Source organism: Pangasianodon hypophthalmus, chromosome 6, assembly GCF_027358585.1.
Source record: "Pangasianodon hypophthalmus isolate fPanHyp1 chromosome 6, fPanHyp1.pri, whole genome shotgun sequence".
NCBI lineage: Eukaryota > Metazoa > Chordata > Actinopteri > Siluriformes > Pangasiidae > Pangasianodon > Pangasianodon hypophthalmus.
In genome coordinates, this window is record NC_069715.1 from 24510465 (window position 1) to 24535355 (window position 24891).

General features: G+C 40.8%; 1 protein-coding gene across 1 annotated transcript in view; it reads left to right on the plus strand.

Moving 5' to 3' along the window:
* Window positions 1-2395: 2395 nt before the first annotated feature.
* The window catches only part of yap1 (Yes1 associated transcriptional regulator), a 35308-nt gene continuing 12812 nt past the window's right edge, over window positions 2396-24891 (plus strand). The window contains exons 1-4 of the mRNA XM_026914057.3: window positions 2396-3106; window positions 4823-5058; window positions 21265-21383; window positions 22408-22521. Coding sequence (XP_026769858.1) covers window positions 2906-3106; window positions 4823-5058; window positions 21265-21383; window positions 22408-22521 — 670 coding nt within the window. The 5' untranslated portion in view covers window positions 2396-2905. The remainder of the gene's footprint in view (window positions 3107-4822; window positions 5059-21264; window positions 21384-22407; window positions 22522-24891) is intronic.

The following is a 24891-nucleotide window of genomic DNA, read 5'->3' on the forward strand; positions in this document are numbered from 1 at the left end:
TTTATTTCTTCTTCTTCTTTTTTTTTTTTAAGATTTCAGCAAATTGAAGTTTTATATTTTAGTATTTATTTCTGTTTTGAGCTCATAAAAGTTTATGGATATAAGTGAATTTTTTTCATTTATAAAATATGCTTTTAATTATTAAAGTTATTATTTATGTAATCAGAACATCAATGTGTACAACCCACTGTAGAATTTTACTTAGATCTTCAAACTCCTGCAGGTAAAATACGCTAATGTATTAATTTTCTACGCCTTTAGGGATTTTTTTTTCAGAGGGGCAAATGTTAACAACCTGCAAATAAGTTATAAAATACCTCAAATTTTCCTCCCAGCATAAAAAGATGCATTTCCAGTTTGTCTAAGCTTTCTTGCTATTAATAAAACAAAATCACCCACACATGATACGTTTCCTAAATTGTCAAGATGGTGACTATCTACTTGTGAAAGAAAAAATGCTTATATCATATTCAAAAGAAGCATGGCTTACCCTTTGTCAAGACTGAAAGATTTTAATCCCATGTTTGGTAATTTGGGGATGATTGAAAATGCTTAAATTATAAACATCTGTATATGATCTGAACTAACTTTATTTTTATAAACTAACTTTACTATATTATGTTAAAGTAGTACTTTTGCACATATGCATCATAAATATGTATGATATATATTAGTCAGGTCACTTTTATAACCTTTTGAAAGCATGACTTTTTTTTTCCTTAAGATTTTTGGGGTCAGCTTCCTGTCTGATGCAATCCACATCCTCTTGTATGGTCTCACGTGAGTCAAGTAATGGTACTTCTTCTGAGCACTTCCACTGCAAGGGTTCAGTAATATAAGTTTTTTTTTTCAATTAGGCAAAAAATGCTGCTACATTAACTATCCCAGTTTACTTGATGACCTAATATACCTGAATTCACTCTATTTCTTTACAGATAATTGCACTTAGCACAGTGAGAGACATTTCCATGACATTTCCATGATACCTTGTGTGAAAATAAACCCCCATTTCTCACTTTGCAGGAGTGAGTGGAATCAAAATTTCTGTTTTGGAGTTGATTCTTGGTTCTTGATAGATATAATCAGAGAATCGACTCTTTTTTAGGATTGACTCCTAGTCCTAGATACTTGTTACAGTAACCTTGATCCCTTCTGCTCTCCAGAGCTGCTGTTGCCCTACATCTGGTTGGAGTTCTCATCACTTGGAAACCACTCACTGAGGATGGCCCTACATGGACAGCCTAAAGATCAATGAGATTATTGTGGATGGTACCACTTAAACACCATGAAGATGGCTTTGGACTGCAATTGATATGAACAGACTTGCTACGATGGTTAAGGACTACAGTTGCTATGATAGGACTTTTGCAATTGCCACTAACAGTTTTGCAGTCCAGTCTCCATCAGTGAACAGTTGATAACTTCAACAAAATAGACTTTATGTGAAAACTATAATGAATTTCCTGCGTACACAATTGTACTTTTGATCATGTAGTACACAGTTATAGAAGGAAATTATTTATAGTTGCACTATTCGTTGTCACTCCGATGAGGATGGGGTCCCTTCTGAGTCTGGTTCCTCTCAAGGTTTCTTCCTCATGTCGTCTCAGGGAGTTTTTCCTTGCCACTGTCACCTCTGTCTTGCTCATTAGGGAAAAAAGTTTAAGATGTATATCCTGAATTTATATAATTCTGTAAAGTTGCTTTGTGACAATGGCTATTGCTAAAAGTGCTATACAAATAAAACTGAATTGAACTGAATGGAATTGATAAATGATGTTTGAAATATAGGGGTTTATGTTCACACACATAGTGAAGGCATCATGGAACTGTCATGCAAATGTCTCTTTCATATTTCTTTCTTTTCTCACTTACTTACAAATAATTGCAGTTAGTATTGTGAGATTTCACCTGTCCATGATGCCTTCAGTGTGTGTGAAAATAAACTTCTATTTCTCAAACCAGCCATTTTCAGCCATAACATCTCCTAGCTACTAGCCAGGACTAGGAGTCGATCCTAAAAAGAGTCGATTCTCTGATTACAGCCGGAAATCAAGAGTCGATTCCAAAGCAGTTCGCTAACAGACGAGGCAAAGTCAGAAATTATGAGATGTACTATAGGTTTTATTAATATTACACCTTTTATTTGAGACCATCTACTTTTATGTCCTGTGATTTAGTTTGTAGAATCGAGAATGACTAAAATTATTGTGTGAAATAAATAAAATGTTGAAGCTTGGAATCTTGGAATCGACTCCACGGACACCGGGATTCGACTCCAAAACTTCTAGAAACGAACTGCCGTGCTGCCCTCTCGCGCCCAAGACTCCGCCCTCTGTGACTCACTGATCACGTGACGCAAAAAAAAAAAAAGAAAAAAAGAAAGTTTGATGTCCTGCCCCAAAAGTTGCTGAAGAACTTCAGAGAAAAAAAAGTTTGGTCAGTGAATGCGCAGTGATTTTCAGTGCCTAGAAATCGCTTTGCAGATGTCTCTGGAAGTGGTACTCCACTTACTGGAAAAGGTGTCCAGCTTTCAGATTAAAACTTTTTGAAACTTCGATTCCTGGAGGTTTTTGGAAGAAGTTTTTTTTTTTTTAATCGGGAAAGTTTGGGAAGATATGCGCGTTTCTACACTGGGCAGTGGGTCCTGGCCGAGCGGAAAAATAAACCGTCGCCGTGTGTTTATTTTCGCCAGGCTTGGATAGCGAGTTTACGCCAGTATTTGGATAAGTAGCGCGGCGCGCGGATGAGTTTAGACTCGTTCAGATTGATGCAGTTCGGACTTTCTGCGCGCGGTTGACGCGTCTTTGAGCGCTTCAGTCAGATAAGTGATTACTGCTTGTTTTTTTTTTTTTTTTTTAAATAAGGAGGTTTTTTTTGGGTCTTTGCTTCTTGATTTGAAATCATGGACCCGAGCCAGCATAACCCCCCCGCAGGACACCAGGTGGTCCATGTCCGCGGAGACTCGGAGACCGATCTGGAGGCGCTCTTTAACGCCGTGATGAACCCCAAAAGCGCCGCTGTGCCCCCATCCGTGCCAATGAGGATGAGGAAGCTGCCAGACTCCTTCTTCAAACCACCCGAGCCCAAATCCCACTCCAGACAGGTAAATACAGATGAAGAGCACGCTTACACACGAAACGACCGAATAAATAAATAAATATCCGTCCGCGCGCCCCGGGATAGTGTGGTAGCTCAGAGGTTAAGGCGTTGGACCTCTGATCGGAAGGTTGTGAGTTCAAATCCCAGCGCTGCCACTGCTGGGCCCCTGAGCAAGACCCTTAACTCTCAACTGCTCAGCTGTATAAAAATGAGGTAAATCTAAGTCGCTCTGGATGATAATGTATGTTATAATATGTGAATATATGATAATGATAAATATACATATATATATATAGTCCTTGAACGCACTATACTTCTTACAATTTCTAAATTATTGCTACATTTTCTGCAGCTGTTTGGGTCACCTTGTCTCTTAAAACATCATTTAGCTTTTTAATACACTCCAGGAACTTGGAAAGAGTTTAATCCTAAAATTCGTTTCTCAGAACTTGCTTTTACAAGAAAGTCTGTATAAAAAGTGTTATTAACACTTCACACACATCTTCGTTTCATGCCCTAACATCAAAATTAATCTAGTATCTTAATGAGTGATATATTTGAACACATTGTGAGGAATCTATACTATATTTGTGTATCAAAAAAGTTTTTTTTGCCCCGTACACACTCTCCTTCACTCAGCGCGCATGCGCAGTTGCTCTCCTCCGCTCCTTGAATCACTGCGGTTCAATTCCAAGTGGCTCCCTACTTCCTACATAAGTACAGACACAGGATATGAAACGAAGCACACTTAAACACGAAAGCGCTAAAATATTATTGCTCTTGAACTCACCATACTTCTCACAATTTCGAAATAAATTATTGATTTTTCTGCAGCTGTTTTGGACAGCTTCTCTCTTCAAACATCATTTAACATTGTAATACACGCCAGTAACTTGTTTTATCCTAAAGTTCTTTCCTAAATTCGTTTGTAAAAAACGTGCTTTTATAATGAATGAGATGCTATATTATAATTTTGTGTCAAAAAGTGTTTTTTCGCTGGGTTACACATACGCCTTGACTCAGCGCGCATGCGCAGCAGCTCTTCTCCTCTCCATAATCACAGTGATTCAATCCCAAATGGCTCTCTACTTCCTACATAAAGTGCACTCGCTAAGTAAAGACGCAGGATATGAAATTACGTCTTTTACACCCTATCTAGTGCACTAGATATTCAATCAGGAGCCGTTTCAGGGATTCGGCCACAGAGTTCTTTGAGCTTTCCCAAGCCAGGCCTCTTGTGTTTCCTGTCCTACTCCTACCAGACTAGGCCACATCAAGGGGGGAGCATAAACTTTCAGATTTACCCCTGATCTCTACATGTATGCTTATTCAAATGTTAAATATGATATACTTGGTTAAACTGGAAATTTGCTATCATGTAGAATTTTGTATTCTAACCACTAGTTTTGTGCACACTTGGCATGTGTCTGATTCAGCTCTGAAATGGTCACTGCACCAGATCCTGGCTATTCATATTATAAATCATGTGACTGACCCGCTGATCTCGTACACATCCGTTCTTTCTCATCTTAATCTCTTGCAATAGCAACGTGACTCATGCTGTCTTGTGAGTCACTTCACTTGCACTCACCCTCAGTTTTTTTTTTTCTTTCGCAAATGAATGGCCCACTACCTGCCTATGTCATTAAACTCCACACGTCTGTGGTAGGTAATGGTTTCAGATTGTGTTATGTGAGTTGTGTGCATTTTCTTCTTCAAGGCGAGTACAGATGCAGGCACGGCCGGTACGCTCACTCCACAGCATGTCAGGGCGCACTCCTCGCCTGCCTCCCTGCAGCTGAGCGCCGTCACATCCGGCACGATGAGCACCCTGACCCCAGCAGGCACCTCCCCCCAGCACCTGCGTCAGCCCTCCTACGAGATCCCTGATGATGTGCCCCTTCCTCCAGGCTGGGAGATGGCCAAGACCCCGTCTGGCCAGAGATACTTCCTTAAGTGAGTGTTTTACGGCAGCTTTTTTATTTGATTTTGCCGGCTTTGTGCTCACTCGCTGATGAGTTTTTATTATTTCCTTGCTGTTAGGGCTGGGCAGTATGATGACATGATAAGATTATTGTGATAAATTCAGTAACAATATGTTTTCACCGTACTTTTGCGAACCTGTTTTTGTACTTTTCCGCCCACCTGTTTTATTTTCTTTGTTTTTGTAAAGGTTAAACAAAACTCTCTCCAGCACCATATGTTATTGTAGGCTTTTTAAATTTAGCAACTCTAAATGCATGTATAGGCTGTGTTCAAGTTCACAGTAAATATATCAAAATTATTATTTAATTATATACCATATTGCCCACCTCTGCTTACTATTAGAACTGAATCTGGGTAGTTTGAGCTTTCAGATGAGTTTTTTTTTTTTTTTTTTTCCCCTTCACACACTGAACCAAAGCTTTTGTAAAAAAATTTGTAAAAACTATATACGGTATGATCCAAAATGACTTAGAAGTGAAGTAAAATCTGGTTCAAACACAATGCTGGGCAGTTAAAGGGCTTGTTTAAAGGCCTAACAGTGACTTATTGGCAGCACCCTAATCACTAGGACTGAAGTGATTCAGAGTGGGTTGGGCTGTCAGGTGTGTGTGTGTGTGTGTGTGTGTGTGTGTGAGACAGAGAGTGTCAGTGTAAAACTATAAGTCCAAGCTGACCTCTTGCTGACATTTTTTTTCAATGATTCAACTTCTCTGATTCTGACTTCCGTGCACACTCATAGCCTGTATCACAATAACTGCTTAATTAAAATGATCGATTCTTTAGTTAAAAGAGTAGTATGGCTTGTCTTTTCAAACCCTGAGAGAATCAGTGCTCCTTTTCCAAGAAATACACACCACTCTCGTTTATATACATACAAAATAAACAATACTAGAAGACGGGAGTTTACGCTGCCTAGTGAACGGGACAGAATTTATCTTGTGAGTGTGAAATGGTGCTTACCCAGTACAAATATAACATTTGATCAGTATCATGACATTAGCGTAGTCTAAAGGCCGAAGCATATTCAAGTAACGTGGAGGCAACATTGTTGAGGGTTGCATAAAGACGAAACCACCTTCTGTGGTTTTGCTCCTTAATGTCATCCGTGTTGGAACAAGTCAGCTTAAGACCACCTCGTTTGTAATGACCCATCACAGACTTGGTTGCATAGCGTATTTGTCCACAGAGTTTTCCCAGCTGCCACATGAACGACACAGTGAGTGAATCCTCCACACAACGTCCGTTGCTCTGCAATTATATATTCATGGAAGCCAACTGATTGTCAGTGCCTTGACAGACCATGATTTTTGTTGTTTTCGCTAATCTCAGAGGTGCCATTCAAGATTCGTTTCACTGGCATGATTCAAGAATAATAATTTTGATCAAACTGATGCAGGCCAGTCTGTAGTTGTGAATAGAGGTGTTACAGTGTCACGGTTATTCACAGTGTATGATTGGACAGTTACCCCATCGTTGACTCTTTGGAAATACTGTTTAAAGTGCTTTCTGCCTGTTACTGGTTTTTTTTTTTGGACTGTATGAAGTTCTTTAGTCCAGTGGTTTTCATCCATTTTGTATCTGGCTGCGACTCCCCAGAGATTTTGTAATGCCCTCCCTCTGAACTTCCTCATAATCATACTACAGCAGCCTCTGTTTCTCAGCGCAGGGTATGCGGAAAACTCTTTGGATGTGTCCGCTACTGTTGTAAACACGTTACACTGCTATCTCTGTTGCCACTCGTAGCATATTTGTGATTTGTACCATAAACAACCGAGTGTTTGTGATTTGTACCATAAACAACAAGCACAGAAAAACATGGCATTGCTGACCAGAACTAAATGAAACCGCTATCTATGTTTGTCTAAGCAGTTTTTGCGCACTCAATTTTTTTTGCCTCAACATGCTCCCTTTCTTCGCAGCCATGCTCTCTTTAATGACAGTGTGATAAATACTGATAGCATAAAAGATTTTATGGAAAAGTTATTCTCTAAAAAGAAAGAAAGAATGAAGAAAAATGGTGGGATTCTATCTTTTTGTTTTCATTTGGTTTTTGTTATATGTAGAAGTATGTACAAATATGTACATAATAAATTTTATACATTTTTTTTTCCTTTTCATTTTTAACTGTTCGATTAATACCGGGATATTTTTTTGGCTAGGTTATGACACCTTGAAAATTTCCAACCATAACAGCCCTAATCACAATATACATTAATATCATCACAATAAGTAGCTGTAGTGCTGCAATGTTCACGATAACATAGTTGTCGTTATGTAATGTTACCAATTAGACAATAATTACGTCATACACATTATAGCGCAGTGAATAATCCAGCAGTGACTTTTTCATTGTGGTGCAGAGTCAGACCACCCTGCTCCACCCAAAATCCTTTCACTATACAGGTGATGGAGTGTATCACAACGTGTGGCGATCTGAACTGCTGTGAGTGTTAACGGGAATACACACTACTTCGAATGAGCTAGAGTCCTCTAATGTCTGTAAACACACAGCTGCATTGCGATAGGTCAGAACTTTCCTGCTAGCCTCAGTGCTCAGGCTTCCTGTGTGTGTGTGTGTGTGTGTGTGTGTGTGTGAGTGGATCATGTTTCAGATGGGAACAAAGGACCAGTGTAGCCACAAGAGTGAGTGCAGGATAGAGAGGCCTGCTAAACTCATCTGGGTATGGGTTGCAGCAGGACCGCTTATCTTTTTTTTTTTTTTTTTTTTTTTTTTTTTTGATTAAACACAAAAACAAGGCTTGTTGCATTTTTTATCAATGCTTGATAATGGGTACTGCCGCAACTGTATCTGAGCGTCATTCGTTTTAAGGAGCATTGTCTAATATTTATTTACCCGACCAAAGAGTTCAATGGCGTGCAGAACATCTTCATGGGACGTCCGCTCTTATTTATATTTTTTTGCACGTAAAGTTAATCGGCGGTTTGAAAATTTGGCGAGCCATCTGACCAGCCGGTTCTGGCCGAACATGATTACTCTCAGATTTACTGGGATACAAAGGAGAGCTTTTGAAGCCCAGATGTTTGGAGGAGAAACATCTGGAGGACATCTGCTTCATTTGGAGTAGTTCTTTTAAAAGGGGGACGGGGAAAAGGGGGGTAAAAACTCGATTCGGCTCACGAGAGCAAAACTAATGTCTGGAAATTTTCCCAAATCCTAATGCATCAGACAATGATGAGGGTTTAACGTCTGCACACTCTGCTCCAAAATGGTGTATATGAGAAAAACGTGAGGTCCACGGCAACCATTTTTAAAAGGGTCTCTCAAGAATAGACGCACACGCACTCGGGGAGTCCCCTGTCTGTGTGTGGGCATTGTTTGATCTCTATACACTGTCTCTTTGGGTGTCTGAATGCACAAGTGAGCGTCACAGAGCTGAGCCAGCCCCCGAGTGTACCCCCCTCTTTCTCTGTTCCCCTCCTTTTGTTTGGGGATCGAGAGAGACGGGAGCTGCATTTTCTTCATCTCTCTGTTTGGCGTTGACCTCGGCTCTGTTTGTGCTTCACTTTCCCACAGGGCACCGATTTGGTTTGTCAACAGCTTTGTCGTTTTTTTTCCTCCGAGTCTGCACCCATGTGACCTCCATGAAACTGGAAAGGAGAGAAAGGATGGAAAAAGTCCAAGGGGTTTTTTTGTTTTGTTTTGTTTTGTTTTGTTTTTTCAGAAAGATCATTTACAGTGTTGTATGCCATTGATAGGGCAGCTATGGTGAATGGTGAATGTATTACACTACCCTGTTATGCAGCATGAGCAGCAGTTCGCAATGATGAGGAGCTTGGCCTTTTGTGTCTTGGAGGAAGCACAAGTTGGCACCTGCCTTTCCTAGTTGGTAGTTGTGGGAATTGGGGAAAAAAGTTAAATAATAACAATAAGAGTAATGGCAGTGTTAAAAAAAAAAAATAGGTGTTATGATAATATAATATCAATGTAAGATTGTAAGTGTGTGTGTATATACTGAGATGTTTTACAATATGATACATTTTCTGATCTTTGACTGTTAGTAATAATGAAGTCTATATTATAGAAGCTCTGGTGATATTTTCAGTAAAACTACTGATGCAAAGTGGCATCAGTAGCAGAAAACTTACTGACCGTTAAACAACACGCTGACACTGGAGACTCTTTCCATAAATGTAAAAAAAGAAATGATAATATATTAGGATATATTATAATTGTAACTCGATTTACAGCCAGTACTACTGTCAGAGCTGCTTTTATCGAAAATTAACTACCACCTTCTACTAATCAGATTAGAGAATTCAATCGTGCTGTGCATAAATTGCAACTGATGGAGAAATGTTTAAAAAATTGGAATACTACTGTAAAGATGGACATGGCAGGAGAGCGAGCGAGGGAGTGTGTGTGTGTTTGTGACTGCACTCTGCTCTTTGAAGTCTTAACACCATTCAGCAGGAACTCTATTTGTGGCTCGGCCGCGTGTGAGTCACGCAGCTTTAGTGACTCGAATCAGGACTGCCAGCTTTCCGTTTCAGCATGAATGGAAGTGCGGTTTGTGATGCAGCCTTGACACATGGTCAACAGAGTACGAGTGATTCAAGGAACAGAAACACAAAGATAGCGAAAGTATGACAGAGGGACGCACTGTGTCTGTGACTTGGGTCTTTTATTCTTATTTACTGTCATGGTGGAGATCATTCCCTTCCAGGCACCAGCAGCAGAAGTGCCAACAATTACGGTTTAGCCATAGCAGTGGATAGCAATGTCACCTCACATCTCCAGGTACACAGCTCGATCCTGAGCTCAGCTTACAATGTAGAGTTTCGCATGTTCTCCCTGTATCTGTTTGGATTTCCTTTGGGATCTCCGGTTTCCTCCCACTTCTTAAAACCCACTGGTATATGGATTGGTGACTCTAAAGGGGGAGGAGTAATAAATTAGCTAGCTAGTTAACTTGCCTTACCCCTACATTCTCTCCAAAATCATGTGCCCTCACGGAATGCATTTATCATTTATGAATTTAGCATTGAGGTGTCCTGTTTATCAACATACACTAAAGTTTTTGTTGTAAAATTCTGTTGTTTCTCTCCCTGCTAGGTTTCCCTTGTTAACAGTGTTGGCAGCTTTGCAGTGGATCATCAATACACACAAGATAATACAGTTAGATTGAAGCATAGGTCAAAGGTCAAAGTTTCCTCAGATTTAATGCTAGTTCTGGTGTTAATTCTCTCTGTGATTGAGATTAGACACCCGTCAGATACTTGGGACCTTTGGTTGCCGAGATTAAAGCACCTGTATAACGTAATAATCAGCCGCAGGTTTCTGTTTGCCTGAAAGAGATAAGGGGAAGTGGATTATTGGCTTCCATTCTTCTCCTTCTCTCTCTTTTCCCTCTCTCCCCCACTTGTCTGCCAGCTTCCATTATAAACCCCATTGAAGAGAAGGGTGGGAAAAGGTCAACATGCCATGTTGACCTGTCCCTTTTCCTCCCCTCTTTTTCCCCAAGCAGTTTGCCGTAAGCTTTGATTTATCCCGGGGGGCAGGGGGGTCGCCTTGTTTAGTTCTCGCCTGCCTGTTTAGAGATCGTTTTGGGTGGGTAGAGATGGACCCCCACTCTCCCCACCTCAAAAAACAGAGGGGAAAAGGGCTTCACAGGGCAGAAGTGCTCTGGCCAGGGTCATAAACTAATGAAGGGCCCTAATTTAGAGACTGTGGCCAAATAGACGGGCTAATCAGGGCCTTGGTTGTCTTATTAAAGCCAGAGCAGGCCGTTCTGATGGGAATCATGCTTGCCCTCAACACCCCCACCTCAGAACAGTTCTGCTGGTAATCAGTCCACAAAGGTGTGCCTTGTACAAGCTTGTTCCTTGAAGCGATGGGCTAAATGAGGCCAAAACATGGTGTAATAGTTTCTAGCCTTGGTGTAACCATATGAAAGGGATAAAAGCGTCAAATAATTGTTAATGAGCTCCTGGGCCAAGATCCAAGCAAGTAAACTGAAGCTTTTAAAAACCCTCGCTGGAAGGATCTGCCATCTTGTATGCTGTCTCATACGTGAGTCTGCTTACTGAAAGCTCGAGTCCTCCATCAAGTAGGTGAGGATGACGTGGCTGTAGAGGGTAAACTGTGAGAGGACTGTTTTAATTAGCACGGCTTGGTGATCTCTTACCCATTAGGCCACCAACACTGTGGCCACAAGTGCCATAAAACCAAAATGGCCCCCTTATTTCCTTCTAGAGTCGTTAACATTTGGACTTTTGCTCACTGAGGAAATGCAGAAGCTGCTAAACCTGCAAATTGGGAAAAGGTTAGAGTGTTGCTTGGAGGATTCCCTGCTGGGTCGATGTGCGCGCTCGTTTTTCACCGTCAGACCATGTTATTTAGAGCTTCATTGCAAATGGTTTGCCTTGAGCTGTAAACACAGACACGCACACAGGGGTGAACTGAAGTTTGCGATGCTGCCAGAGGCACTGAAACAGTAAAGTTTTCTGAGTAAAGTTGCCACGCCCAATACTCACACTCTGAATTCAAATTCACCATTAATAATGATTAATAACCATGCATTCTTACTAGTCAAAGTTCCCTGAAGCAGTTGAAGATTGGAAAAAAATTGCCTGTTTTTTCCTGTCTTTAGCTGTTTAGTTTCGGGTAGACCGTGCCCACTGTAGACTCAGATTCCTGTTCTTAGTTGACAGGAGTGGAACCCTAGGTGGTCTTCTGCTGTTGTAACCCATCAGTCTCAAGTTTTGTCGCGTTGTGTGTTCTGAGATGCATTTCTGCTCATCACAGTTGTAAAGAGTGGTTATTTAAGATATTGTAGCCTTCTTGTCGGCTTGAACCAGTCTGACAATGCTCTTCTGACCGCTCTCATCAACAAGATATTTCTTCCTGTAGAACTGCTGCTGCTCACTGGGTGTTTTTTTGTTTGTTTTTCTCACCATTCTGTGTAAACTTTAGAGGCTGTTGTGTATGGAAAAAACCCATGAGATCAACACCAACAACGTCACATTTTTTCCTGCAGATTTTTTACGCAGATGCAGGAATCAGTATTATTTTATGCACTGCTCTGCTACCACATGATTGGCTGATTTGCGTTTGTAACAAATTGGCCAACTTAATTTGCTCTAATGGATTCTATTAATAGAACAGTCATAAATATTGTTAAACAGTGATTTTTTTTAAAATAAACTATGCAAAAAGGTAAAAGATGATTGAAGATGACAGCTAGTTAACTTATTAATAACTTAGCTAACAGGTTTGATATGCTGCCCATTAGACTCAGTAATAGTACATTGTACACCATTCGGTGGTGTAATCACTAAAAGCTGTATGCTTTGTGGTTGGTCACCGAGTGTTAAACCATCTGCACTTCTCTCCCCGGCTCCATTTGGAGCTTGTTTGTGTGGCCACTTAAACGAGGGAGTGTGAGGTTGTTAATGCAAATGGGACCAGAGTAAGCAGAATCTCAGACCAACCACCAGCTCAACTACAACCACAAAACCCTGTAACAACATGAACTCCATGTTCCTGATATGCCTGTGATCAAAAAGGATGTTCCCTAAAAAGCTCTCTCTGAAGACTGATAGCTGATCAGCAACACTACAACAGTTTGAGGTGAATTCGCAGATCTGTACTGTTTACTATGCCACTGTATTTTTCCGCTTGATATTACTAGTTTGCTTTTTGTATTTAAAGTGTTGTAACACTTGCATTGGCCCAGTGCAAGTGTTGCATTGGCCCAGTCGCTGGGAACTCACAAGTTTGAGTCCAGATGATGTCACAGCCATCTTTGGCCAGGAGTCCAAGAGAACAAAATTGGCCATGCTTTCTGGAATGAAGGGATGGTGTTTGTCTCTCGCCATCAGTCAGAGTGAAACTAACCAATCATGGGCATCTGTGAGCTCATGTACGAGGAAGAAGGCAGTTAGCACGCTTCTTCGGGTGTTCAAGTAGCATGAGCATCAGTTTGAAAAGATGCACTGTCTTGAAGGAAGCACATGCTAGCACCTTCAAACTCCCTGGTTGCTAGTTGACATGTGATCAGGGAGAGTGGGAATTGTCAAAATGACCAATTAGGAGGAAAATGGGGTAACACTTTGGTTCACAGAGCTTCACGATGGACGCTAATTTGACACTGAATTGTGTTAACATCTGCAAAAGACACTTGTATCCTAGACATCAGTATATTCAGTGTTCTGGCACATCTGTTATTCTGTAGGAAGGGTTGTCCCAAATAGCAGTGTTTTCCATTACGAATGCTTTCTCTCTCTGCCAAGTTTGGCAAGACTTTCTCTTGTGTCATATTGCTTCATTCTTGAGCATGCTTGGTCTCTTATCAGCACTGAGTCGATTTCCCACTTCTCCAACTCTCCCACCTTTAAGACTCACTTGCTGTGTGATGTGAGCCCGTCTTCAAAGAGGAGCCTAATTTGGGCAAGGGGTCAGAGGGTCATGTGGTAATCTCTGCTGATGATGTCCTGCTGATGGAAACCTCGGATTCTCAGTGCTTCACTTGCTGGGGTGTTAGGAAAAGGAAAGCCTTGTTCCTCAAAGAGCTTTTGTAGGTAGAGACTTCTCAGAAGCTGGGAGAAATCTGAGGCTTCGTCTGTCCACAATGGCTATTACATGCTCTGTTATTTTCTTCTGATTCATAGCTGAGCAGAACACAGAGGTCAGAATAGTTGAGGGCTGGTTTAGATCATCGTGAGTCAGTATCAGATGAGAATAGTTCTTAATTAAAAGTGAGTGATCTGCTCAGGCCTAACATGGATTTAGCCTCAGATAGAGGGATGACTGCATGACGAATCAGCAAAGCACATGGTCTCCTTAATTAAAGGGTATTTTTGTAGTATTAAAAAAAAAAAAAAAGAGTAAATTGAAAGTTATTTCTAGCAGTCTGGGAATCCGCCCCCTCCCTCCCCCCCAATAACACCCCCATTACCCCACCCATTCTGCCCCTTTCTGTTATAAATAACAGCAGCACAATAAACAGGATCCTGATAATTGGGCCATCAATCAGAGCTGTGTTTAGTGCCTGGGTGGGTCCAGTCCCAATCCTGTGAGCTCACTACCCCCCACAATCCCCTAGAGCTCCCTCTGCTTACTGATTTCCTTAGCAAAGGCCATGGTGATGACATCTGGAGAAAGGGCCTAAAAAAGACCCCCTTTTCCACTGCCCCACCACCACTGCTCTAGGGTTTGATCTCTCACTCCATCTCAGTTTGAGACAGTTGTGGGGTCAAGGCTCTCTTTCCGTCTCCCACTTGCTCTTTTCAAGGTCCGTGAAAAGAGAAACAGACCACACATCTTTGATACGATGATATGGTTCTGTCATCGTGTGGCTGAAGAAACACTCCTGAAACTCATAACCTACCTCTCAACCTCTGTACTTTGCATAATTTTAGTGCAAGTGGTGTGCACTGCGAAATTCACCCAGGTGTAGTGTACACTTACATAAAAAAAGTTAAATAGAAATAGAAAATAAATAGAAGTTTAGAAGAATAGAATAGAAAGTCTTTGGATGGATGGTGGGCTTACTTGGAAAAAATTCTGAAAGCGATCCCCTTTATTAAAGATTTCTCCTAGAATGACAAACGAAAGAACCATTTACGGTGCATCTCAGATGAAGCGATATCAGAGCCCCCTGAGGTTTGAAGTTTTCAAAATAGCCAGTGCGTTGAATGAGACTGCTGCTCACAGAAGTAAATTAGGAGTAAAACATGTTGGGTGGACATTTTGGGGTTTAAAATTGGTAGTTGTTCCTGTCGAGGTATGTCCGTGGCATGACGTAGCACACGGTAATTTGTCATTTCTGTTTAGTTTAGTCTGTTAACGTTTGACATGTTACTACCCTGCATAGTCAAGTACATGGTGTATTGTCTAAGATTATAGTGCACAATTTGAGACATAGTCATAAGTCTTTTTAAAGGTGTCTCAACTGTGTACTTGGACAGACTCAGACATGCTAAATATGGCAATGTTCTGTATCTTAATCAATCCCATTTCCTTTCTCATGGCCTAGTCTAAAAACTGGACAACCATCCTCTGCAGTTCTTCATCCATTAGGCTGTCACTACCAATGCCTCTGTGAAAATGCAGAGACAGTTTAATAGGAATGTGTGGCGTAACTGAGCCTCTAATGTCTCTAATGTCAAGTGAGCCATTTGGCTATTAAACAGGCCCAAGAATGGCCTGCTTTCACCAAAAAAAAAAAAGCAATTTACCTGACATGGCAGACTACCAACCACAGAATTTTAATTAATCTATGGAATTTTATGTTGGGTTATGTTTAAAATATACTATATACCAAAAATATTCATTTAAAAATCAAATAATACTACAACAGAACTCTTAAAATATACATACCAAATATAAGCTTTGGTTTTGGAAAAGTTTTTTTTTTTTTTTTTTCCTCTAGCAGTTAAATGAGAGAAGAAAAAAAAAATATTGGCAACCATTAGCCTACTGAGCCTACCTGTCTGTTTGGCAACTGTGTATAAAAAGCTAATTGCCCAGACATACAATGTTCTTGTCTCGGGTGCCTAGACTAATGATTTATTCAACTCTGATTGTGTGCATTAAGAAAATTACAGGATGTATGGTTTATCACTGCTAGGTAGAAAAAAAAATCAAAGCTATTGAGTAGGAAAAAAATCCTGCTACTTTAAAATAAAAACAAACCTGCTGGGTAGAAAACAATAGGTGAACTACGTATATGTGCGACACAGCATGCTTCATAACATATAATCTGTACATAGACCCAATAATCTGTAATGAAATTCATTGCCAACTATTTTATAGAATTCTATTGATTTTGTTGATTTGCTAATGCATCCCTATGTTGCTCTCCGCTAGCTGCTTCAACCAGAACGCTTTGATAACTTTTAGAGACATGATTTTGTGGAGGTTTTTTTAGTCCAGTGACTATATCTTACTGCGAAAAGCTTGTCGCAGTGCTTAAAAGTTTGTTTGAAATGCACATACTGAAATGCTGAGAGCCTGTCAGATTGCAGCCTTCAACATTCTGAAGCTTGTGAACAGAAAAGTGACGGACCATCTGAGGCTGAGATTGTGGCTGGGAGTATTAACCGTAACATGGACGCTGTTTTTTTTGTTGTTTTTTTTTTTTTTTTTTTTTTCTTCCCCCAGACAGCACTGTATACTGTTGCCATAGGTGTTAGTGTGCAGTGTGTGAACAGACAGACTGTCTGCAATAACTCCACTAAAGAATGACTAGAACTGGTTGCTCATTGACCAAAAGTCCAAATGAGCCTCATTTACTTCTCACAGAAGTTTAAAAGAGATTCGCTTTTGGCTATCTTATTACCGCCATATAAATTCACAAGTGCAAGAACACACAAACAATGTAGCACAAGACGGGTTTAAAAATAACCGTAGTTGTCTAGGAAAGAGCAGGGTGCCCCAATTCCAGAAGCTTAGAAAGCAGGATAAGCACTTCTATACGTCCACGTGTCTCCATTGTTTCTGTTGGATGGGATCCAGTTTGCCTCCCATTTCCCGGTACTTTCCCAAACTCACTCGCTCTGGGAAAGAGTTGTGTTGAGGTTCTGAATTGCTTAATGTCTGCTGGAAAGCAGAGGAGAAACTGCATGAACTTGCAGAGCAGGATAGTGAGACAACGATAAAGGTTTTGGCCTGGACCCCTGTATTTGCGAGTACAATAACACATTGTGTTGTGTAACACGTGTGCGTGTGTAGGACTTTTTTTGTTGTTTTTGTTTTTCAGCCTGTTATTAGTTAGATTCGGGGTTTGGGCTGAAACGCTACACTGTGTTTCAGAGAAAAAAAGGCCAAATTTGAGCATTATGTAATTTTGGGAAGCCAGAATTAGATGGTTGGCTGAGTTCAGGGACTCAAGTGTCTCGTACATTGCAGTCCCTGTGAGGGCCTCAGTCTGGGCTGTTCGGCGCGTGAGAGACAGCGGTTTACACATCTAATATGGAGCTGTGTGTGTGTGTGTGTGTGTGTAAGCTCCTAGGACTAATAAAGCCCACCTGTGCAAGTTTGCCTGCTTCTAGGTTAACCCTGAAACCCAAGAGAGGAGATCTCAACACACAACATCCTGTGCACCAATTAAAACTAACATACATATGTGCACACACACACGCACACACACTAACTCTCTTCTCCCATCCTCCCTCCCTCACTCCCTCCCTCCCTCTGTCCCTCTCACCCTTCCTCCCTCTCTCCCTGTCCGTCATAGTTTCCAGCAGCCGGGGAAGGGGGAGGGTCGGGGTGACACAGAGTGTAACAGGACCACAGCGATCCATTCAGCTAGAGGAGTTCTGAGGGATTGCTTCCGCGCTTGTTGTTTGCTTCTTTTCTTTTTCTTCCCTGACGGTCATCCCTCCCCCATGACCCTCCTCAAGAGGCCCCCGGTTGCCCTCATCTGCAGCGGGCTGGGCCGTTTTCCTGGCTCCGTGTGGATGTGTGTGTGTGTGTGTGTGGTTGGGGGTAGGTTGGTGTGCCAGTGGGGGGATTAGGGGGAGTTTCTGGCAGCGCCTTTGATCAGCAAAGCATAAACAAGAAGGGCTTGAAAATGGGTGGTGTAGTGGGGGAAGGGGGTGAAGTGCTGAGTCAGACACTCTTTCTGACGTACTTTATTTCTGTGTTTCTTAGACATTCACTCTCTCCCTCTTTGCCTCACTCTTTGTCTCTCTATCTCTTTATGGGACACAAGACAGCTAGGGGTTTACCTTTAAGCCACACTATTACTTGCTCTTTATGCACAAGTGAAAGCAACGATCAATCAAAACAACACAAACGTGAATAATTGAACGAATATCGAACAACACAACGTTGATACTTCTCAAAATCTGTTCTCGTTGATTACAGGTTACATGGAGATGAGAACTGTCAGTCTGCAGAAACTGCACATTAGGAATGTTTTGATTGATTCCAGAAACTTTAGGTCATCAGTTTTAATTCCAAGAGTCAGTCCTATGCAATTTTTATAATGAGGGTTCAGGTTGACCAGTTATAGGCATAGCAATGTGATGCTATCCTTGTGTGAGTGATCCAGCACTTGCATCACAGTTTTCTCTGGTCAGCGCTCCTTAAAGCTTAATTTTCTTTGAACATTCATGATAAAATTAGCAGCCTAGCATAATTTGAAGAGCTAATGGTAACTAAATTCATTAATAATAGGTTGACTGAACATTTACCTGAATCTTCTGTCAGCTTCATAGTGTTGGTTGCTGTAAGATGCTTCAGCATTAGTGGTTTTTGTAAACTATTATTTCTTAGAAATTTGACATTTCTGTTTTTGCCAAACTAAAATCATGCCAGACAACTGACATCTGTGGTTTGGTAGGAGCCATTTAGCAGACAGCGACAGCGGAATTTGACCTGAAGCTTTGGAGTCAACCCTTGATTCTGTAATCGACTCTCTTTGGCATAGGCTCCCAGTCCTAATGCACAGATAATGGATGATCCAGAGCTTGGATCACTTATTCTAAGCCAAAACTGTTCCACTTGCTAGCTAACTTTGCTAACAATACAATGCCACACAAAGCTGTCATAAAACATCACAGCTAGTACAACACGTTGAATGAAAATGAGTCAGATAATGTCTTTTACCACAATGAGGTGTACAGTACTTTGCAATGTTGTCAGAAAACACCACAGCTAATAGCAGGAATATAAGATGAGGTCTTGCTGTCATTTTATCAAAGGTGCAAACATGATATACAGAGTAATGGCAAGATCAGCACCAATTCCCGGGAAGTATGTAACCATGGATGTGCAAGGAAAAGCTAGAATAACTGAAATCCCACCATAACGTCATTATTTTTCAATGTCAGAGCTCCCCAATCGGGCCCAAGAGGCGAGCACTGGAAGCGGAGGTGAAAGCGGGGGATCGCTGTGAATAGTGTTGGGCCTTTCGGGGTCGTAGCTCTGTCTGAGCCTTTGTCTGTCAGGTAAAAGCTTTGGAAAAGTGGCGCCAGATCGTTCAATGGGCTGACACTTCAGTGTGGCGAAGCAGGCAGCGGGAGAAAGAACTGGCTGGGAAGAGCCCTAGGCGTGACCCTGCCTGAATGAGACAGGCCCGGCCTGCCAGGGAGCCCTTTTCCTCGATTAGCCTTCCATCTTAATCGAGCAGCAAGTCCCAACAAAGCAATAATTAGAAATGCCTCCCTGCCACACAGGCAGAGTAAAGCGTTCTCTGTAGAGAAAAAGATCTCACGCAAAGAAAAGAAAACCTGAGCTTCATTATTTTGTCCTAAATGTTTTTGAAAAAGGCTGATTTTTTGAAAAGGTCAGAATAAATATCAAGTTGAAAAGTCCTCATTTCACCACTCGTGGTTAACACATTGCTTAACCTTTAAGTGTGGCAAACTGCAAGGCACCACGCAAACCCCGCAGGACCGAAAGGCGCAAACCCTCTCCTGCTTTGTTTAGGCACTGAATAAACACAAGTGCGTGCGTGTGTGTCAGCACCGGAGTGTGTTTCAGGGATGGTTTTTCCTTGAAAGGCGCTGGGTTCTTTATGTTACACTCCAGCGATCCTCCAGTCTGCTACTCATGAGCAGATCACATGTAATCTCGGCCAAAGTTGACTCTGCTCTGCTGCTCACTCCTCCTCCTCCTCCTCCTCCTCTCTTCCTCTCAGTGCTGCCCTACCAGACAGCAAACTCGGGTTTGTGAAACGAGCTCCCAAAACATGACTATTTTTAGTCTCGGCAGACAAATGGACTCGAGTCGCCAGCACGCTGTCAGCCGAGTTCAACTGCCTTAGCTTGCGCAGGAGGAAGGCTGTAAATGTGTCATTTTTAACTGGTTATGACGGTCATAAGACCCAAACCGTGCTCTGAGTATGGTACAGCAGTGTGTAGAACTGTTTATAGAGTTATTTCCTTTTCTTTCCACTTCCTTTCAATTAAATTAAACGATTACAACCAATCAAAGCACACAACAACAAAAATTATGATTCCATCCAGATTGTGACATAATTTCCAAGAAAATGTGAAGTGTTTTTCCATCAACTACCGTTTTAAAGAGAAATAACATGATGTCATCATCACAGCACCAGCCAAACAAATAGTCATTGCTAGACTGGAACAGACGCTCGCTGCTTGTTTTTTCTTTTTTTTCCCCACCAAAGAAATCTGTTTTCATTCCTCTCCATGACATCTTTTAGAAATACACCAGCAGGGGTTCTTTAGCAGTCCTTGGTTTTGAACTCACAACCTTTCTGCTCAGTAGCACTGAGAACTTACTTCTAGTATACTGTGCATGTTACATTTTACTTCCAAGTGCTTTAGCTTCTCACCTTTGGTAAAAGTAACATTACCAATGAGTGTTAAAGTTTTTAAAAATGCAGTTGAAATGTACTTACATTAAAAGTTTAATATTTGAATGCATTGAAACATTGACTCTCTAATTTTATAAACATTAGCAAAAGCCTCAGAAGGTTAAAACTTTTTTAAAAGAAAATTACAAAACTGCCTATTTTTCACTCCTCTTCATGCCTAAAAAAATATTTTTTTATTGCACTACTATTTATGCTCACTACATAGGGTGGATAACATGATCGTGCAGAGCCTCCTTCGTGTACCTTATGTCTAAGGACACCTTTTGATTATACACTAGCCTCTCCTTTTTTTCCTCTTGAAATTTTTATCTTCAAATAAGACAAAAAAAACGCAGCTCGTCACATTACTGAGTAAGCAGAAAGCGCAAAATGTTCACTGTCCTGAAGACTGTCACGTGGCAGAAATCTTACTGACTGTTACAAAGTGCTGACACTAGAGACTCCTTCCATAAATTTAAATATGAATTTTCTCTCCTATAGAGAAATAGAGTCTCTCACAATACATTATACAATATCAATGATTAGACGTTTTTCTTACATACCAGCACACCATAGATCATGTCAAGCGTCCCCTGTACGTCCCTTTCAATGAGTTGTTACTATAGAAACGATAACGTATTTGAAGGAGCACGTTAATGTTAATCATTTGAATTATAGCCAGCACATCAGAGCTGCTGCTAAAAAAAAAAATTAATCAACACCTACTGACCAAATCAGATTTGAGAATTCAGCATCATTTTGGTATAGCTGATCTTAGCACATGCTGAATTTGCACTGCTGGTGTCAACTTGCACAAAGCTGTATATCAGTGGCAGTTAATGATTATATGTCTTTTATTAAATGGCGTTTTCTTCTCTCCTTGCAGCCACATTGACCAGTCAACCACCTGGCAGGACCCTCGCAAGGCCATGCTCCAGATCACCCAGCCGAACTCAGCCAGCCCTGTCCCTGTTCAGCAGCAAAACCTCCTGAACCCGGCCTCAGGTGTGCACACACGTCACACGGACTATCTTCATGCATGTTTACCACGTGCACCTGAGCTAAAGCAGCACACGCATGTAAACGGAAGCTTGAAGTGCAGGAGTTGTAGGAGTGTGACTGCAGCACATGCTGAGCTGATGTTTATCTGAAAGCCTGGAGGAGATCTGGGAGTCGTAAAACATGACCAGTCCTGCCCCACGTCAACACACTGCTCTCTTCTCCACCTCTCCTACCGCTCACAAGCCCTTTGTAGTCTCCACCCTGTGTTTATAAAAACGTTCAGAGGTCACTTAATCATTCTGAATACCTCAGCCCTTTAATTCTGACTTGGCAATATTGTACCAAATCTATTTTTTGTACCGATTGTTTGATATTAACTGTGTTTCGTTATCTTTCATACCATTTTTATGATACTACTATATCATGGTACATCATAATATTTATGTTTGTTGACAAAATGTCAGTAATAATGTTTTTAAGTATTGTGATTGTTTACTTTTGCGATATCGCCCATTTCTCCTACATAATGGTGCTTTGTAGGAATGTTAAGCAGCAGTAGTCTTCTTTCATCACTTATTTATCTGTGTGTTTGCCACAGTTTTGCAATCATGGTCCTTTAGTCTGTTATTTCTGCTCTAATACACCCTCTAATATATTTCATCAAATTGTTTATGCACAAATGGTATTATGTAGCCAAATCAGAAACCAAAGTCTATGTTTAGTGTGTAATGATTTAACAATGACTATAGCTTCTATTGCTTGTTAATGGCTTTAGACTCAAAACTATAGAAGCCAGATCATAAGAAGTGTCTTGACTGATCACTACACTTGGTCTAAAGGGGAAGAAATTTGAAACTTTGGCGAGTTCAGATGTACTGAGAACTAGGAATGCATCGATACCATTTTTTCAGACTGAGGATGGGGGATTCTTAAATTAAAAAAAAAAAAAATCATTTTTACATAATACGTGAATTATCAGAATCTGCAGTGTTGGTGGTCGAGCTCTTACCTAGCTGTTCTCTCTCAGGTCCTCTTCCTGAAGGCTGGGAGCAGGCAATCACAGCAGAGGGAGAGATCTACTACATCAACCACAAGAATAAAACAACATCCTGGCTGGACCCACGGCTCGACCCACGCTATGGTGAGTTCTACGATCATTTTATGCCTCTGCATATTTATAAACGGAAATAATACACAACAAAGCACACAACTCTCACTAACTACTGAAAATGTCATGCTAAGTATGGTCCAATATTTCCTTTATTTCATGCAATCATCACTGGAAGGTCTGCTTATCAGTTTTGCTTTATTGCTCTTCACAGTATATTATTTTATACTATTATGCAAAATTCCTCATACATTCTAGTGTGTTCAATAAGCTCTGTGTGGCATTCCAGACTCTCTAAACAGGAGAAAAAAATTTTGTGGACCACCAACCTCCAACCAATCAGAAAAAGGAGGCATCTCAATCATTTTGCCAGTGAATTCATAAATCTCCTTCTTATGCATTAGACATTAGTTGCTGTGCATGGGTTTCAGGGGCATGGCTTTGGAAGAAATGCTGAGAAGGATGGCATTTGTTTACATTTTTAAAAATGGCTACATTTAACCTCCAACCAAAATCATGGACTATACCTTTAATGGCTTTAATAAATAATCATTATTTTGGTGCATTCTGAACATTTTCCACAACGTACTTGATTTGATCTTAATGCCACACCAGTTGGAAAAACACTGCTCTACAGAAAAAGTTAAAGATTTTCTTTCAAGCAATGCACAAGCCACCAGTTTAGAATGACAACATACAGCAGAATGACTTGTGTTTCTAAAGTTAATGGATGGCCTTTTGTAGGTTGAAGACTCATTGAGATTCTATCTGGTTAGTGTGTGTGAGTGAGTGAGTGAGTGAAAGAGACAGTTTTCTGAGTATATTCCCACTTCCCGTGACTCATATTGAGGTTAGCCAAAACCGCTCCTAACTCAGGACTCAGCTATGTGTGTGTATGTGCGCACACACTCATTACTACACGCGCACATACAGTTTATTGCTTCTGAATTACGCAGACAGAAACTTTATTCTTCCTTGTTACAATAGTTGAATATTAGTTTCCCTACATGCTAATTAAACGAGACCAGATGTCTTTCAATTTAAGTTCGTAAACTGTTGGTACATTGGGCAGCATTGGTGGTCTTAAAAAGAACTGTCCTTTTCCCCCCCTCCCTGCTCTCTCACTCTCTCTCTCGCTCCACTTTCTATAATCCTCTCCATCCGTATGGCTCACAAAGAGATGAAGGCTTTTGCTTATGTCACTTTGAGTTACTCACGCTTGGAAGTGCTCTCCCTTCATCCTAAAAACATTCCCTTATTTTTCCTCTCTCTCTTCTCTTCTCTCTCTCTCTCTCTCTCTCTCTGTCTGTCTGTCTTCTTTTTTCTTTTTTTTAACATGTGAAACATCAGCCTTTTTCTGCGTAGAAGGTCTGTGTTGACGTTACGGAGATGGTTTTCATAGAGGTGGTTTCATGGGAAAATTGGAAAACGGTGTGTGTGCCTGCCACGTCCTCTGAGAAACTGAAACGCCGCTCTGAAACTTTTAGCTCTTTGAAGATTTATAAGTCCTGAATGTATGTGTCTGGTGGGCCCCAGAATTAGTTGTAATGTGAGGGGGGGGAGAGAGTAGTGCGAGAGTGGGAAAGCATGAGAGCGCAGAGAAGGGGGGATAAGTTCTTTACTGCAAAAAACTGGATACCATTTTCTTGGATGAAGGAGCGTGTGTTATGTGGTGCTTGTTTTCCTGCTAACTTTATCGCACTAGCCTCTAGGACTGGCAACAGATAGTAAGCTGAAATGGAAATGCCTAGAAGTGCATTTGTTCATATTTGTTATTCTTCAAGCTTATAGATAGAATCTGCGTCCCCAATCACTGCGGGAAAAAAAATTGGAAAAACTAATTTGGAGTTCCTGAGTGACTGTGCCCAATTAATGTTAAAATATTAATAGTTAATAATAATAATATCCATAACTGAACTTTTGATATATGAAAGTTTGTCATATTTGCTGTAGAGGTTGTATAAATGGTTAAAACAGAGTTTATCTGGTGAGTTAGCTCCGAATGTTGGGTAGCTAGCTACGTTGAGTGAGCTACTGTTGTTAGCCGTCTAGCTAATGTTTGGTTTTCTTAAAACTAAATATTTTTCTGTCCAAGTTAGAAAAGAGGAAAACTGATAATAAACTGCTGAATCCAATCAGACCTTTTACTTTCTAGTTTTGATTGTACTTTCTAATTTTGTTAGCTTGTGAATAAGAGGATAGTGTTGAGGTGTTTGCTGTGTGATGAATGCATGTCTGTGAGGGAATACAAATAATGGTTATTACAAATAATATAAATAATGGTTAATAATACAAATAATGGTTGGTTATTACAAAAAGACAAAAAACAATGTATTTGTATAGCTAGTTTGCTAACATTCTGAGGTAAATCTACAGCAAAACTTTGTGCTTAAAATACAAATG